Source organism: Sinocyclocheilus grahami, unplaced genomic scaffold, assembly GCF_001515645.1.
Source record: "Sinocyclocheilus grahami isolate Dianchi unplaced genomic scaffold, SAMN03320097.WGS_v1.1 scaffold566.1, whole genome shotgun sequence".
Classification (NCBI taxonomy): Eukaryota; Metazoa; Chordata; class Actinopteri; order Cypriniformes; family Cyprinidae; genus Sinocyclocheilus; species Sinocyclocheilus grahami.
Genome location: NW_015505745.1, coordinates 309,801 through 325,006, shown reverse-complemented (window position 1 = coordinate 325,006; position 15,206 = coordinate 309,801). Strand labels below are relative to the sequence as shown.

Here is a 15,206-nt window from a genome sequence, read left to right as displayed (position 1 = left end):
TGGCTAAAGGAAGGGTTTCAGGGGAAGTGGCTAGTGGCTAAAGGAAGGGTTTCAGGGGAAGTGGCTAAAGGAAGGGTTTCAGGGGAAGTGGCTAAAGGAAGGGTTTCAGGGGAAGTGGCTAAAGGAAGGGTTTCAGGGGAAGTGGCTAAAGGAAGGGTTTCAGGGGAAGTGGCTAAAGGAAGGGTTTCAGGGGAAGTGGCTAAAGGAAGGGTTTCAGGGGAAGTGGCTAAAGGAAGGGTTTCAGGGGAAGTGGCTAAAGGAAGGGTTTCAGGGGAAGTGGCTAAAGGAAGGGTTTCAGGGGAAGTGGCTAAAGGAAGGGTTTCAGGGGAAGTGGCTAAAGGAAGGGTTTCAGGGGAAGTGGCTAAAGGAAGGGTTTCAGGGGAAGTGGCTAAAGGAAGATTGATTTGTTGCTAAAAGTAAACGGCGCGATGTCTTTGCGCGGTGACGTCATTGCGTAATCACGATGCAAACTTGTGTCACTGCATCAAATCTCAGCAACAACAAAAAAATGTCAATATGTTAATTTAGATGTTTTATAAAATAATATAAATGCATAATATAATATTAAAATATAAGTAACTAATTTTAAATACAAGATTGAATTATTTAACACTTTTTTTTAACAAGTTTATTTTTATTAGCTAGTAAACTAGTAAAACTACTCATTCTGAACAATTATAGATTTAAGCAGTGTATTATCCCAACAAACACTGCTGTCTACGTGCTCCCGACATTGTAGCAACATTGAATAGTAAGACGTGAAAGGGCTGTAGTAACGTTGTTACGCGACATTCAGCAACTGCGAGACGACGTTCCGACCACATTTATTTTTATGCCAGATTATAAATATTACCTGTTCTGCATCTTATTTTTATTTTTTGTGTGGTGAATCTCTTAATAATCAAACACAAGATAAATATGCAATACTTTTTCAAATACTGTTAATCATTCATTGTTCTTTTTAACGTAAAACCTGCTATGAAACTTTAAAGAGGAAAAATGCCATACAAGTTCATATAATCCAACTTTTTTAAAACATTGCATACACTACCAAAACATACATTTAAAAAAAGTACGTTATATTAATTATATTTAGCTCAAATATAATGGACTACAAATAAAAAAGCTTAAAAAAGGCATTTGAGAACGTTTGCTGAACAAAAGAAAAGCAGCTGAGACAGTCAGCAGGTCACCGGCTGATGAGGCGGACTCAGGACTGGAGAACACGGCGGACAGGGGAGCACAGACGGGAAGGTCAGACTCGGCAGACATCAACAGCCCAATAAAGATAAACAAATCCAGAGGAAAAGGCAAGCGCCGAAACCAGTCGGCAGGCACAAGTCAAAACCAGGCAGACAATCCGGGGACAGAGAATGATGTGCAGCAGGCAGGTAAAACTGGGCAGAGAACAAGACGGAGCTAAATCAAATGACAAGCCATTAATATATGAGGACACAAATAGGATCTTGATACGACAGGACAGGACACATATATATATGAGCAGACAGTACAAAATAATCTCTCAACGAAACAAAGCACACTATAGCAGAAAAATGAAAGGAAAGAAGAAACAATCAGCTGAGCGCAGCCAATAGAAAAAAAGAGCAAAAGTTAGAAAAGAGAGACAAAGATCAAACCTGACTCTTGACAGAAACATCACATTAGTGTATTCTTTTCAGTCTTTTGATACTTTTATTTTAAACAGTTACATAGTTATTTTAAGCATCTATCAAATCTTAAGTAAATTTTGTTCGAGTTATTTTTATTTTATTTTAGGTCCTTATTATAAGAGGATAGTACAGATATGAAAGAAAAAGATAGTGAGAAAAGTGTAGGGTGACATGAGCCAGGTTTGAGCTCCAGTCATATGTACAGATATGCTAGGCTGCTTGTACTACCCATAAGGCTGAGTCTCTGAATACTTACTTAAAATTATGAGAAGAGGTCCAATGAACCATCTTGTAAATGTGGGGCAACTGATCGCTGTAAAATTAAATGTCAAACTTAGTGTCATGTCAATATCAGCTGTACAGAACATTAAAGCAATATTAAAAATCTCACACTTGGGTTTTTAGTTTGGATTAATTTAGTGTGTATTAAAAACATTGATTTGCACTTAACTGTAGCCTTGAGACTTTGAGGGAAGAAAAAAAAAAGAACTTAACCAGGGCTGGACAATAATAATAAAATACCTGTCTTGGAGCATATCCTCGAAAACAGTCAGTTATATCATAATTGAAAAGGTTGAGAAAAATCGTACATGTATCAATATATTGGACGCATGCATATCTAAAGTGACCTCACTGCTGTCAGTGTACTTAATGTTAATACTAAAACAAAACAAAAACACTCAATGCTCTTGACTGATTAACTTTTGTAGCATTAACAATGATTCATCTATATTTAATTTATGCAGTGAGGAATATGCAATATTACATTTGTTTATTCAATTTCTGTACCTGATCACCTACAAACTGTTCTATTTATTTATTGTGCTATTGTTTGTAATTTGTTCATTTGTTTCCCTTATATTTCCCTTATATTTAACTAATCAAAATTTTTGCCATAAATGTATTTATGAGAATACAAGATAAGGATCAAAACAACAATAAAAACAGCTATTTTATTTTTGTGGCAGGGCCAGTGAAAATGTTGGCTGGGCAAGAAAAAAGTAATATATTATACATACATATTGTCAGTAATATAATACATTGTCAAAATACTCACATTAGCCTTTCTCCTAACCAGACCTGGTGCATGTTTAAGGGTCTCTGCAATCTGGCTTTCAGCATCCATGCTAGTAGACCCAGGTTGTGATTTCATTATTGCCCCTAAATGGTTTAAGTAAAGTTTTTAGAGATGAACAAGTATACTTTACATTTGAACAAACAGGTATTCATCCCATTTGTATTGCCAATAATGTAGAATTCTGTCACTATAATGCAAATCAAAGATAATTGAAAATACAATAGAATATACAATAAAATAAATGCAAATACTGTTGATTTTTTTTATACTTATTAGAACTCGATAAACAGAGAGTTCTTCAAGTATCCTCTTCCCCTTCCTTCCTTTGAGGCTAAACTGTGACCAAACTTCTGAGGAAGTGAGTGAAACTTCTCGCTCAGCTTATCCTCAAAGGAGAGCAAGTCAGGTAACTGACCAATAGATGGGACAGGGTTTTCTGGCCCTGTGTCTTCTTCTCTTGTCTGCAGTAGCCGCCGAAGCAAGAGAGAATGCTCTTCCTGTTTTGCAATTATTTTATCTAGTTTCATGAGGACATTTAACTGGAAATCTGTAATATAATTTCAGTTTGTTAAAACTTCTGTTGGTTTGATATTTTATATATATGTCTGTTGTGCTGAAATGTCAACTTACTTTTCATAGCTTCATATGGCTTATAACTTTTGGCGTAATGTTAAAACACTTTACACATTTACATGACCAGAATATGTTGAACGCTTTTTCCTAAATATCAGTAACTATATCTGAATACTGAAAGAAATATAGTTAGCAGAAGCCTACACCAAACCCGATCGCAAACTAACACTCGGTATGTGAATTATCAGCTATTCTGTCCATTCAGTTTATTAACAGAGCAAATAAATCTCACATTGGACACGAAAATTGTAGGTTTTGTTTGGATATTTACATATCTTATTTATCTAAAAGAGAAATCATAAGCAATAATCACGTATCCTGGCTTGAAGAAGAATAACGGCCCAACGGTCTGTTCATATTTAAAATGCTCTTCGGAACAGTGAGGAGTACATGTCGTCCAGTGGGTGTCCAGACAGCCTAAGCACAACCTTCAGCAATGGCCCTGAACTGTGATTGAATGGCAACGCAGTAACAACCTCAACGACACAACGTATAACCAACAACCAACAACCAACAACGTATAACCAACAACCTTTTAGCCATGTTGTTACAACGTTGCTAAAAGGTTGGCTACATTGAGGCAACGTTCTGTGTTTGTTGGGAAGTTAGCATACGAACTACTAATTAGTAGTTCGTATGCTACACTCTAAGAAAAGTCTGTAAAAATAGGGCAAAATCTATTAATATGAAGGAATTTTCCGTAATTATTATTCACACGTTTTTTTTACCTTCATTTTAAATTACGCATTGTATTTTGTGTTTTCGTGTTACAATGGATAACGGATAATGTCCCAGAAAATTACTACCTTTTTCTAGATATTTTTCTTACCATGCACTAACTGATCAACAAACTCAAGTACAAGCTACTAACAAGGTGTATCATAAATGAACAATTATTCAATTATTATTATTATTATTATTAAATTAAACAATTGCTAATAGCAGCCAACTTAATTCATGTGAATTGTGTACTGCTAGGCACCTTTGGTTTCCTCTTTTTGTGTAATTTAGATGGAAAATGTGTGCCTTTTTTATCGTTTGAGTCACTTATCAAAAGTTGCTAAATGTTGCCAAATAAATTTTAAAAAATAGCTACATTTGCTGCTAGGTGCTTTTGGAAGTAAAAGTTGCTAGGGTAGTCTGAAAAGTTGCTAAATCTAGCAACAAAATTGCTAAATTGGCAACACTGTCTGGGAGTACATCGATCTAGTACGAGTTCACGTGTACAGTCTATGGTGGGAAGTCACGGGTTTGACTGCTGTTCCAGTGCACTTTCACGGGTAAAAGGTTGGAAAAACACGGGTTACGGGTTGCCTGGAATGCGGCATTACTCTCCCTTGCCTCCACGATTTCCGGGATATTGTATCTAATTTGCTGGGGTCAGGGAGCCACTATTGATATGCGGGAGACTCCCGGAGCTTCCAGGAGAGGTGGGATGTCTGCATTCTGGGACTGTCATATAATCTGCCCTGATGCATGTTTGCTTTTCTTTCCCTCTCCAGCAATCTAAACATGACAGTAATTCATCTCCCAGCATGCAGCTGATGATAGGGCTATAAGGAGTATCTGCACAACTATCTAGAGTTCAGTTCATCTGATATGTCTTTTGTTTTCATTTGCTAGCTTTTGCCGCCCATTTTATTTTATTTTATATTGATTGTATACATCAGTATACTTACATAAAAGTAATTAATTGCTAATCTGTCACTATAGGACTTCCTTTTAGACTGAAGTAAATATATGAAAAGATATGTTGAGAAACGGGCTTTGCAAGTCCCACTGCACATTTATTTTGATGTTTCATAAGTCTCTATGTAACATAAGCCTGTGAGACTAGATAAATTGATAGCACAAGTGAAAAGTAAAAAACAATAAACTTTACATTCAAGAAACTGAAATCCATGACTTGACTTAGAACTTGATTTGAAGAACAAAATATTGAAAGCTTTACCAAACTTCTTGAAAATATCCAATATACTACACGAACCACAAGCATGAGGGTTTTAAATGCATTGACAACAACCATTTAACAAGATTAATAAACAAGAGCCAATGTAGAGCCAATGAAATACTTCAAAATAAAATTGTCACTTCAATATAAAAAGATATGAACCTAAAACATAAAATCAAGATAAAGAACATGCTGAAAATTTTGAATAGTGAATGTGAAACTAAATTGGTAGGTAAATAGCAGCCTGTTTTTGGTCTTTACCTTATTTTCTCAAGCAAGAGGCAAACCAAGGTAACCGGGTCTAACAGTTCAGCTGTTCACCGTACTCATCCTAGCCATCAGCACTGCACTATATTTACCAGCTTCCTGGGTTACACAAGCCTGCCAAGGGGTGTGCACAAGCCCTCAACCTCTTCCTCTGTCCTCCAAATTAGCCGGGTTCTGTCACTGCCATAGTAAACAGTCAAAATGCATGGTGCACGGCCTACCACTGTGGGAACAAACAAGGGGAGGGTCACATGTGAGCCCCGGATGACAGCAGCCCTCCAGACTATTCTAGGTAACTGGAATGTACACAGCGACCTCATGGCAAACTCCAAACTTGAGACCACATGTCTTTCTCCATGCCACTTTTGACTGTGTCGTCTTTGAGAGAGAAATTTGGGAGAATGTATTTGATTTTATCCTGCTAAACTCTGTCTGATTTGGTTCAGACTCATTGGAACTTGAGTGTAAAGAGCAAGCAGGTAAGTTCAAGAGCTACTTTAAAAATATAAGAAACAGGATTGAATTAATGAAATGCTTTATTGTACAGATTGTGAATTCTGATAGGGCAATCAATTTATAAATGTATACATCTTCTAGATCCTGAATTGTCTGGTATTGCAATGCAGGTTCTTAATAGTCATATGCAAATGCATATTATATTATATTATATGTTATGATCTAGCATAATGACAGAGTCAAGATTATAGTAAAATTGTTATTTATTGAGATTTCTTATGGCAGTTCCCACTATACTGTCATTTTCACAGCTGTATTGGCAACAGAGTAGAAGCTGTTGACGCTGTCTTTTTTAAACAAGTGCCACTGAAATATGATATAGTATCTTTTTTTCTTTGGGGAATACTTTCAGCCTTGTTGTGGTGTCTCAGAATGGTGTTTAATAATAAGAAAAAACAATTAGCATCCCAAAATAGACATCAGGCAGGCCCATGTGATTTGGAGTGAAATAAAATCAGTAGCTGTCTTTGGGGTGATTAGACGACTTAGCATTGATAATAGCCCCATGAAATGTCCTCGTCTAAATGGTTAGGCTGTCAAGGGCAAACCTACTGAGGGGATCAGAAACAGCTGGCAAGTGATACAACGGCATTGATAAACTTAGCTTTGATAGGGAAATGTAGCCAAGCACTGCACATGGATGCATTAAAATGATTTAAGAGACACTGGAATCGAACGTTGTGGCCTGGCGCTAAACATCAGGGGTGAGAAAGTAGAAGAGAGGGGGAGCGAGGAAAGGTTGTGTGGTGGCCATGACAACAGCAAACCGTAACTTTTTACTCACCATGACTGAATTGAAATGTTTGTTTGCCATTAAACTCTCAATCCTTTCCCTTGGCAGCATGGTTAGTACATCAACAGAGATCTTTCCGTTCAAGGACCAAGAGCTCACTGCTCACCTCCTGTTTCATTTGAACATACTCAGACAGCAGTAGATCTTCACCGATGTGATCTTGTGCACCGAAGACAAGGAGATTCCATGCCACAGAAATGTCTTGGTTTCTAGCAGCCCGTACTTCCGAGCCATGTTCTGCAGCAACTTCCGGGAGAGCAGCCAGGCTAGAGTGGACCTGAAAGGGATCACATCGGAAGTCATCGAATGTGTTGTGGATTACATCTATTCTGGTACCATCACCATCACCATGGAGCTGGTGCTGCCCCTGATGCAGGCAGCCTCCATGCTGCATTATGGGAGGCTCTTCGAGGCCTGCTCCACTTTTCTACAGGAACAGCTCAATCCAGAAAACTGCCTGAGCATGATCCGGCTCTCGGAGATCCTTCACTGTGAAAGCCTCAAGGAGAGAGCCAAAGAAATGGCTGTGCGGTGTTTCTCAGATGTAGCTGCTTCTGAGGACTTCTGTGAACTTTCCCTTCCCGAGTTAATGTGCTACCTGGAGGACGACCGACTGTGTGCGGAGGAAGAGCAGGTTTTCGAGGCGTTACTTGCTTGGATTCACCATGACCCCTTCTCCCGTCGAGGAGCCATTCACGACCTCTTTAAGAAGGTTCGGTTGCGGTACATCCATCCAACATACCTCTTCCAGTTTATCGCCAATGATCCGCTCGTCCAGTCGTCTGCGCTGTGCACCGAGATCATCGAGTCTGTGCGACGTCTGATGTTTTCCGTAAGCGCCAAATGCACTCAAGAGCTGAAGCCTCTTTGGACCACACCGCGTCGCTACATTTGTCGGGAGACTCTGGTGGTGGTTGGAGGCCGCAAGAACAATGAACAGACGTCTCGAGAAGCGCTTCTCTACAACGAACGGACACAACGGTGGCAGTGGCTCGCGAAACTACCTCTGCCACTCTACAAGGCGGCGTATGTCTGTATTCACAGCATTCTGTATGTGGTTGGTGGCCTCAGTCTTCGTCTGATATCTGGAGACAGTGCGGTTAGCGCCACAGTTTATACTCTCTCATTGAAGACCAACCAGTGGAGGACCGCCGAGCCCATGCTGGAGCCACGTTACGGCCATCAATGCATCTCCTACCTTCACTTCATCTTTGCTCTTGGTGGAATAGGGCCGGATAAGCTGATCTCAAATACTGTGAAGCGTTACAACAGCATGTTCAATCAATGGGAGACCATGGCGCCGATGCCTACAGCAGTCCTACACCCTGCAGTCGCGGCAAACGACCAGAGGATTTACGTGTTTGGAGGCGAGGATGCCTTGCAGAATCCAGTGAGACTAATACAGGTAACAAAAGTCATTGGGGAATATAATCTGTGCCAGTCAAGGGATGATCCCACATGAAAAATGCATTTTTTCTCCCTAAGGTTTATCACATCTCCCGCAACTTGTGGTCTAGACTGGAAACCAGGACAGTGAAGAACGTCTGCACACCTGCTGCTGTGATAGAAGACAATATTTATATTGTTGGAGGTGGGTAAAATTGAAAGAAAAAGAATGGAAAATCTGCTATCTGATATTTAAAACTATGGGTCCATGGTTCTTCAAAAAGAGTTTTAGTTGTTTTGGACTTTTTTTGTCTGTTTTGTCTTATTTTGAATTATTTTAAGTCATCTTGAGGATGCCTTGGAGGTTTGTTGAGGCCTCATAGTGGGCCCTGGATTCCTGGTTGAGAACCACTGATTTAATTTAGTTAGTTAATTGAATAGACATTGAATTCAGATTGAATGATTCCACTCACTTGGCCTATATTATGATAAATAATGATGATGTTTAAAATCTACATCTCATTCGTGAAATTATTGCATAAATTCAATAAACTGTTCACCTCAAAATAAAGTCTCATTTCTAAATGTCATGAACAAATGAACAAATAGACATAAAAACCTCAAAACTAATCTGTTCGTAAATCTGACAAATGTTGTTTTCAAGATTAAAGTCAAGATTAATAAATAGAGCAGCATTCATTAAATGTTTAGATGAAATTTAATGACATCTACGGTCAAGAGGAAAAATCTTGCCCCTTGTTAGGAGGTTGCAACAATCCAACCATGAAACATTATGCATCATTTGATGAGTTGATTGAGTGATTGCCTACGACACCAAAGCTAATAAGTTTGTGAAGTGCACCAACATGAAGGAGAGAAGGATGCACCATGCGGCCACAGTCATCAATAACAAACTCTATGTGACCGGAGGACGTTTCCTCAATGCTCATGATGTCATCGAAGACTCCAACTGCTTTGAGTGCTACGACCCTAAAACAGACGTGTGGACTTCTAAAGGATCGTTACCGTACAAACTGTTTGATCATGGTTCACTATCGCTGATCTGCGTCTCCAACCACCCCAACCCACCATGACTGCTTAAAGAGTGCAACACCTCTGCTTGGGCGTCCCGTTCGCTCCCCTGCTTATTAAGGGAAATGAGAAATATGGGGCCACAGCTGAGACTGGAAACCATCTAAGGAAGGTTGCATTCGCTTGTGGGTTGAGTACATCTCAGCTGTGACTTTGATGGTATGCTGCTGGTGCTCGCCAGCATCTGTGCCATCTTAAATCAAAAGAGATTTGAGCTGGCAATTGCAAGTGTCACGGTGGACCTCAGGGAGTGAGCCTAGGACCTCTGTGACCCAAAAATCTTCAGACAGATGTTTCTCATCATGATCTCCATCTCTCAGAATGGCTTGAACAGCCAACTTTTAGTCGATAGTGCCTTGTTAGCATGAATTTAATTGGAATCCAGGAGATATGACCATTTTTGTTTTTGTTTGATTAAATAATTGGTGAAGTGAAGAGAACATTCCCTGAGAGCTGTGTGTGGTCAGTTCTATGTAATTAATGAAGGCCAAAAATGAACCTAATGGATCATGAAATGCTTGATGTACCATGCATGCTAAAAGTATGTGGACACCTGGTTCTAATTAACATGGTTTACTATTTCTGCTACACACATAACTAACAGATGCATGCAATCTGCTAAGATGAACATTTTCAGTATGGGGCCCAATGGACAACCCACTTCGGGGTTTGGAACATGGAAGTTAACTAGGGTAAACTTTTATAGATGTACAAGAGTGATTATATTAAAATATGTTTTTTGCATTTCCATTTGCTTCAACAGCAAAAACACAATAATAATAATAATGATTAAAAAAACTTTCGGACTCCAAGGTCACCCTTTGCTGATACAGCTTTTAAAAACCCTCCTATCTAAGCCGAGAAGAACCTCTTAGCATATTTTAATTAAGTTAATGAAACTAAATATACATTTAAAATACTTATTGGAGGCCCCCTGGATGTTTGCATAGGTCCTCTACCGGCCCCCTTGTTGAGAAACACATTTGAACCACATTTGAACAATTAACTTTCCAACTTTAGAAAGCCGCTTTCAGCAGTGTTTACTAGTTTTTTTTATCATTAGGTCCATACAATACAAAGTAAATGTTGTGCTTTTTTTTAAATTAAAATATATATTTTTTAAAAACGCAATTATTATGTTAATTAATGCAGAAATGTGAATTTACAGTCTGTGAAAAATTAATCCATAGTTAATCCATAACACTAACAGGGTTATTAACAGGGCGTGTGTGTGATCCCGTAAAGGGTAGGCTATATCTCATTTTTATGCACCGATTTGAACTTAATACTGAACTTGATTAATAAGTACATTGAAATAGGACTTGTATATGTGATTAATTAAAATTGTTTAATTTGACTTTTACCTGAAGCTGCTAGTTAACAATTGCCATTCTGAGGCTTTTCCGTGACCAGAATATATTGCTTGATTTATATAATAATGTATTTTTTCATCTGGTGACAAAAAGGTCTATATCTGTAATAAAACTTGGTCAATGGACAAAATAAACTTGGTGACTAGGCTATATATAATTATATACAACTACATAATACAAGTGACATATCAGTAGGATTTTAGTCAAATAAACATACAGATTTTAGTTTTTCAAAGAAAGTGTTTGTTTTATTTCACATGTTTTTTTTTAGATAACGTGGTTTTAGATAACGTAAAGGACCAGTTGATAGAGAATCAGTCAAGATGTCCATTGCCTCCTAGTATTTAATGCAGCTTGGAAATGGTTTACTTTGTGCCTGGTGGCTTTGATGATTAAACCAAAAATGAGATCTATAAGACAACTCTGTTTTTCTGTTGAATTGGACTTCTGAATGAAAGAAATATTGAAGGGTTTCTAGGCTATTCATTCCTAAAACTGATCGATTCAGCTTAGTTTTCACTGCACTTTGTCATTTACAGGACACAACAAGAAGTAAACAACTACATACCGAGCATAACAAAGGGGCGGCATAATCGGAAGCACAGCTGGTCTCGAGCTAAAACTCACCACTAACTTTACCCCCAAGCTTTCAGATACAAAGTACACCCCACAAGCATAGATAGCCCTTGACAACTGCAGGACAGGCTTGTTTTGTCACCATCATCTCAATATACTGTCCTCTCATGTACTCAAACCCATTAAAGGGGTCATATGATGCTTTTTTAAAGATCATTATTTTGTGTATTTGGTGTAACAGAATATGTTGACATGCTTTAATGTTCAAAAAACCCATTATTTTTCAAATACTGTACATTATTGTAAGTCCTCTTTGCCCCGCCTCTCTCAAACGCTTAGTTTTCTACAAAGTCCCTCCTTCCGACAAGCGCAGTCTGCTCTGATTGGCCAGCTGACCCAGTGCATTGTGATTGGCCGAACACCACAAGCACTCGTCGGAAATGTAACACACCTTCTCATAATCGCGAGCTTCATCTTTCAAAATAAATGTAAAGACAGAGCCCGAAAGGAGAACAGAGAACTCTCTCCCTCTCTCTCGCGCGCTCTCTCTCTCCCTCTCTCTGGCGCGAGCTTTTAAAAACCCTCCTATCTAAGCCGAGAAGAACCTCTTAGCATATTTTAATTAAGTTAATGAAACTAAATATAAATTTAAAATACTTATTGGAGGCCCCCTGGATGTTTGCATAGGTCCTCTAGTGGGCCCCGGCCCCCTTGTTGAGAAACACATTTGAACCACATTTGAACAATTAACTTTCCAACTTTAGAAAGCCGCTTTCAGCAGTGTTTACTAGTTTTTTTTATCATTAGATCCATACAATACAAAGTAAATGTTGTGCTTTTTTAAAGCAGCATTATGCTAATATTCCCACATAGTGAGGTAGATATGTGGGGGCGTGTTAGAACGAGCCGTTTTAGGGGGGCGTGGCAGAGTCTTAACTTTGATCAAGAATATCTCTTTGGTTTTGAGACTTTAGTCTTTGCAACTTCAGGGATCTTATCCATGCACAATCAGCTTGTTACACTCCAAAGAGAAAGGAAAACTTGAAATCGCATCATATGACCCCTTTAAGACCATTTTCAGCGGGAATGTGTTTGTTTGTAAATGAGTCAACATGATCTACATACTTAGGCCTTATGAAACAAGTCTTTAGAAGTTGATTGATAAGATGGAGGTGTTTTTTGACTTGCTAAAAATATTAAAAGTAAAATATTGAGACTTTCGGTAGCTACTTATGTACCTTTGGACATAGTAGAAATTTGTTGTGCAATTGTAGTGAGTCAATGATTCAATCACCCATTCATAAAGACAGTCACTTGCTTGGTTCCTAAATGAATCAGCTGTGTGAACAAATCGATTGAATGAATGATTCAATGACAAAGACAGTGACTTTCCACCACCTACGGGCTGTTTCGGTTTCATTTTTAAAATATAATTTGAGTTAATTAAATAGATTAATATTTTTATATTCAAAACTTTGTTTAAAACATTAATCTCATAACATTGTTATTATGAATTTAAATGCCTTCATGCCACCTCTGAGCTTCGTTAAACAGTCTATTAAAGGGCCGTATATATATAGCGTCTTTTGCAAGCTCAAGTTTGTTATTTCAAATGTAGACGCGCGGCAGGCGCGCTAATAATGGAAGCGTCGCGCTCATTTTTTCCAGGCGCGTCCGAGCCACATCGAGATAAAAACATTTCAACTTTTCAGAATGCCGCAAGCGCACTGCGGGTCATGTGACAAGAACCAACCAATCAGCTTCATCCTTTCCCGTAACAACATTGAAAGCTCAGCCAAGATGAAGGAACAGCTGATCGTAGCTGCAAGCGCCGCCACGCGTTTTTAGGCACAACATGTGAACAGCCCCTTAATGCCACATTTGAATTCTTCTTTGCCACCTCTGTAGTGCAAAGATGAATTGTTGATCATTTGACTGGTAACTTATTCTTCTTATTATTTTAATTGAATTTATTATTAAATAAATTTTTATGAAAGTTTGTTAAAAGAAAAATGTTAAAAGTTTAATTTAACATTTTTTGACATAAAAGATGCTATACACTTATTAAAGTTAATAAATGTAGAAAAAATGGCATTACAAAGCTAACAAATAAATAAAAAAATGCCCCTGCAAATAACTTTAAGGAGTCAAATATTGCCTCATAATGGGAAGGTTGATTTCTGTCATTGATCAGAAGGTGCTCTGTGTTGACTGTGTTCCTAATTTTTTATTTTTTTAAGTAGGAGCACTAGTTCTCCTAAAACGAAATGTAAGTGTAGAGATAGAGTCCTGAAGAATGTAATGTTACCTTTTACAAACTAATTGCAAATGTTTATGCAAAGTGTAAACTATTAAATATAATCTATAATTTACTAATATAATTTTGTTTGAAAATTGCTCTTTTGTTTATAGTTACTAAAACAATTTTTAGTAACATTACAGAGCGATTATGTATGAAGCATACCCGTTTCAGTCAGCTGTTGAAAGTGATGTGTTTCTGCCCTCTAGTGGAGAACTGCAGTTCTGTCTCTTTCCCACTAGTTTGGGTCAAGAATTCACTGCTATTTAGATGGAGCCAAATGTCCAAATCATAGGGGGGAAAAATCAGTTTAGTTGTTTTTTTTTCAAACTCAAACGTCCAAAGACCCCAGAAACCCTACAGCAGGCCTCAGGTTAGACGCCATATTGAATTTAACATGGATGAAAACAAGGTTATTATGAGGGATAGACTTCATAGAGTCTTTACCATGACACACACTGTAAAAGTCCTACATAGATCACATCATTTTTAAAACTCACAACTTCAAAAACATCTTTTTGCTTTGAGTTTTTCTTGAGAAGTGGGACAAAACAGGTCCAGCAAGGGTAACTGCTATTAGCTTTAAAAAATAAAAATATTTCCAATTTTAAATGTCATGAGGGATTAATAATAGAACGTATTTAACACAATTATCACCTTCAATTTCATTTTCTCATTATTATACCAAATCTGTGTTTCTTAATGTCCTCTCACTACGTCTAAAACAGTGTGTCCACAGAGAAGGGTTCAATCATTCACATGCAATAAAATGGATAAAAATGTTTTTGTAATGATGAAAAATAGCTTGTTTTATCAAAAGCAACACTTAATAATATTTCCTATCAAAGCAAGGTTGTTTTTTTAATGACACATGCATGTTTCATAAGATTTTAAAGTTTTTGTCAACACCGTCAGACATTCAATAAAATGTAATGAAATCAGGGAATATCAGGGGCAGCTGTGGACCCCCTTGCCACAGTTCACCTCTGCAGAGTACATCAGTGTCAGACAGGCTCTGCTAAGTTTTATAGTTTTAGAATATTTTAAATCCTAATGTTAATATTTCCTGTGTCACAGCCATGATATGTCAACACCATCTTCCAATTTCTGAGGAAATTATTTGAAATATTTAGATAATTGTGTTCTCCTGAAGCAGGTGCCATTAGCATCTAGCATCAACAGAAAAAAATTCAATGCTACTACATGAACTACATGAACCAAATTTGTCAACAGCGTCAGATGTCACCATCATAAGATTTTGTGTTCCAATGATATATCAAAATACTTAAATGTGACTCTTGAATAAAAGCTTTATAAACAATAAAATACTCACTGTTTATTGTGTTTGTTTTAATACAGTAATTGACTGATTCAATGTATTTGATAGTTAAAATGACTACAAATTCAGGTTTTCGTCACCTCCGTCAGTTGAATATTTTGATAATATTTCATTATGATATTTTATATTTGTTGTGGAATTGTTGGTCACATGTGAAAGTGTAATCTGTCTTCATTTATCTGAATACAAGGTTTTATTTTTTCACTTTTTTCCGGAAAGACGTTTCGACAGCT

At 37.6% G+C, this 15,206-nt stretch overlaps 1 protein-coding gene and 1 long non-coding RNA gene across 4 annotated transcripts; one reads left to right on the top strand and one right to left on the bottom strand.

Moving 5' to 3' along the window:
* Window positions 1-1,053: 1,053 nt before the first annotated feature.
* On the bottom strand, window positions 1,054-5,711 carry LOC107556390 (uncharacterized). Of its 3 annotated transcripts, none has more exons than XR_001605272.1 (4): window positions 5,594-5,711; window positions 2,728-2,831; window positions 1,927-1,983; window positions 1,054-1,397 (listed from the first exon to the last, which is right to left on the bottom strand). It is a non-coding gene; the product is annotated as an uncharacterized lncRNA (long non-coding RNA). The 3 variants fall into 3 exon arrangements; XR_001605271.1 differs by lacking the exon at window positions 5,594-5,711 and adding an exon at window positions 3,018-3,120; XR_001605270.1 differs by lacking the exon at window positions 5,594-5,711 and having other exon boundaries at window positions 2,728-3,005.
* Window positions 5,712-5,978: 267 nt separating this feature from the next.
* LOC107556389 (kelch-like protein 38) lies at window positions 5,979-10,039 on the top strand. Its single transcript, XM_016239493.1, is given in 4 exon segments — window positions 5,979-6,078; window positions 6,957-8,313; window positions 8,394-8,499; window positions 9,114-10,039. Coding segments are annotated over 3 exon segments (1,737 nt in total). The 5' UTR covers window positions 5,979-6,078; window position 6,957; the 3' UTR covers window positions 9,389-10,039.
* Window positions 10,040-15,206: the final 5,167 nt, after the last annotated feature.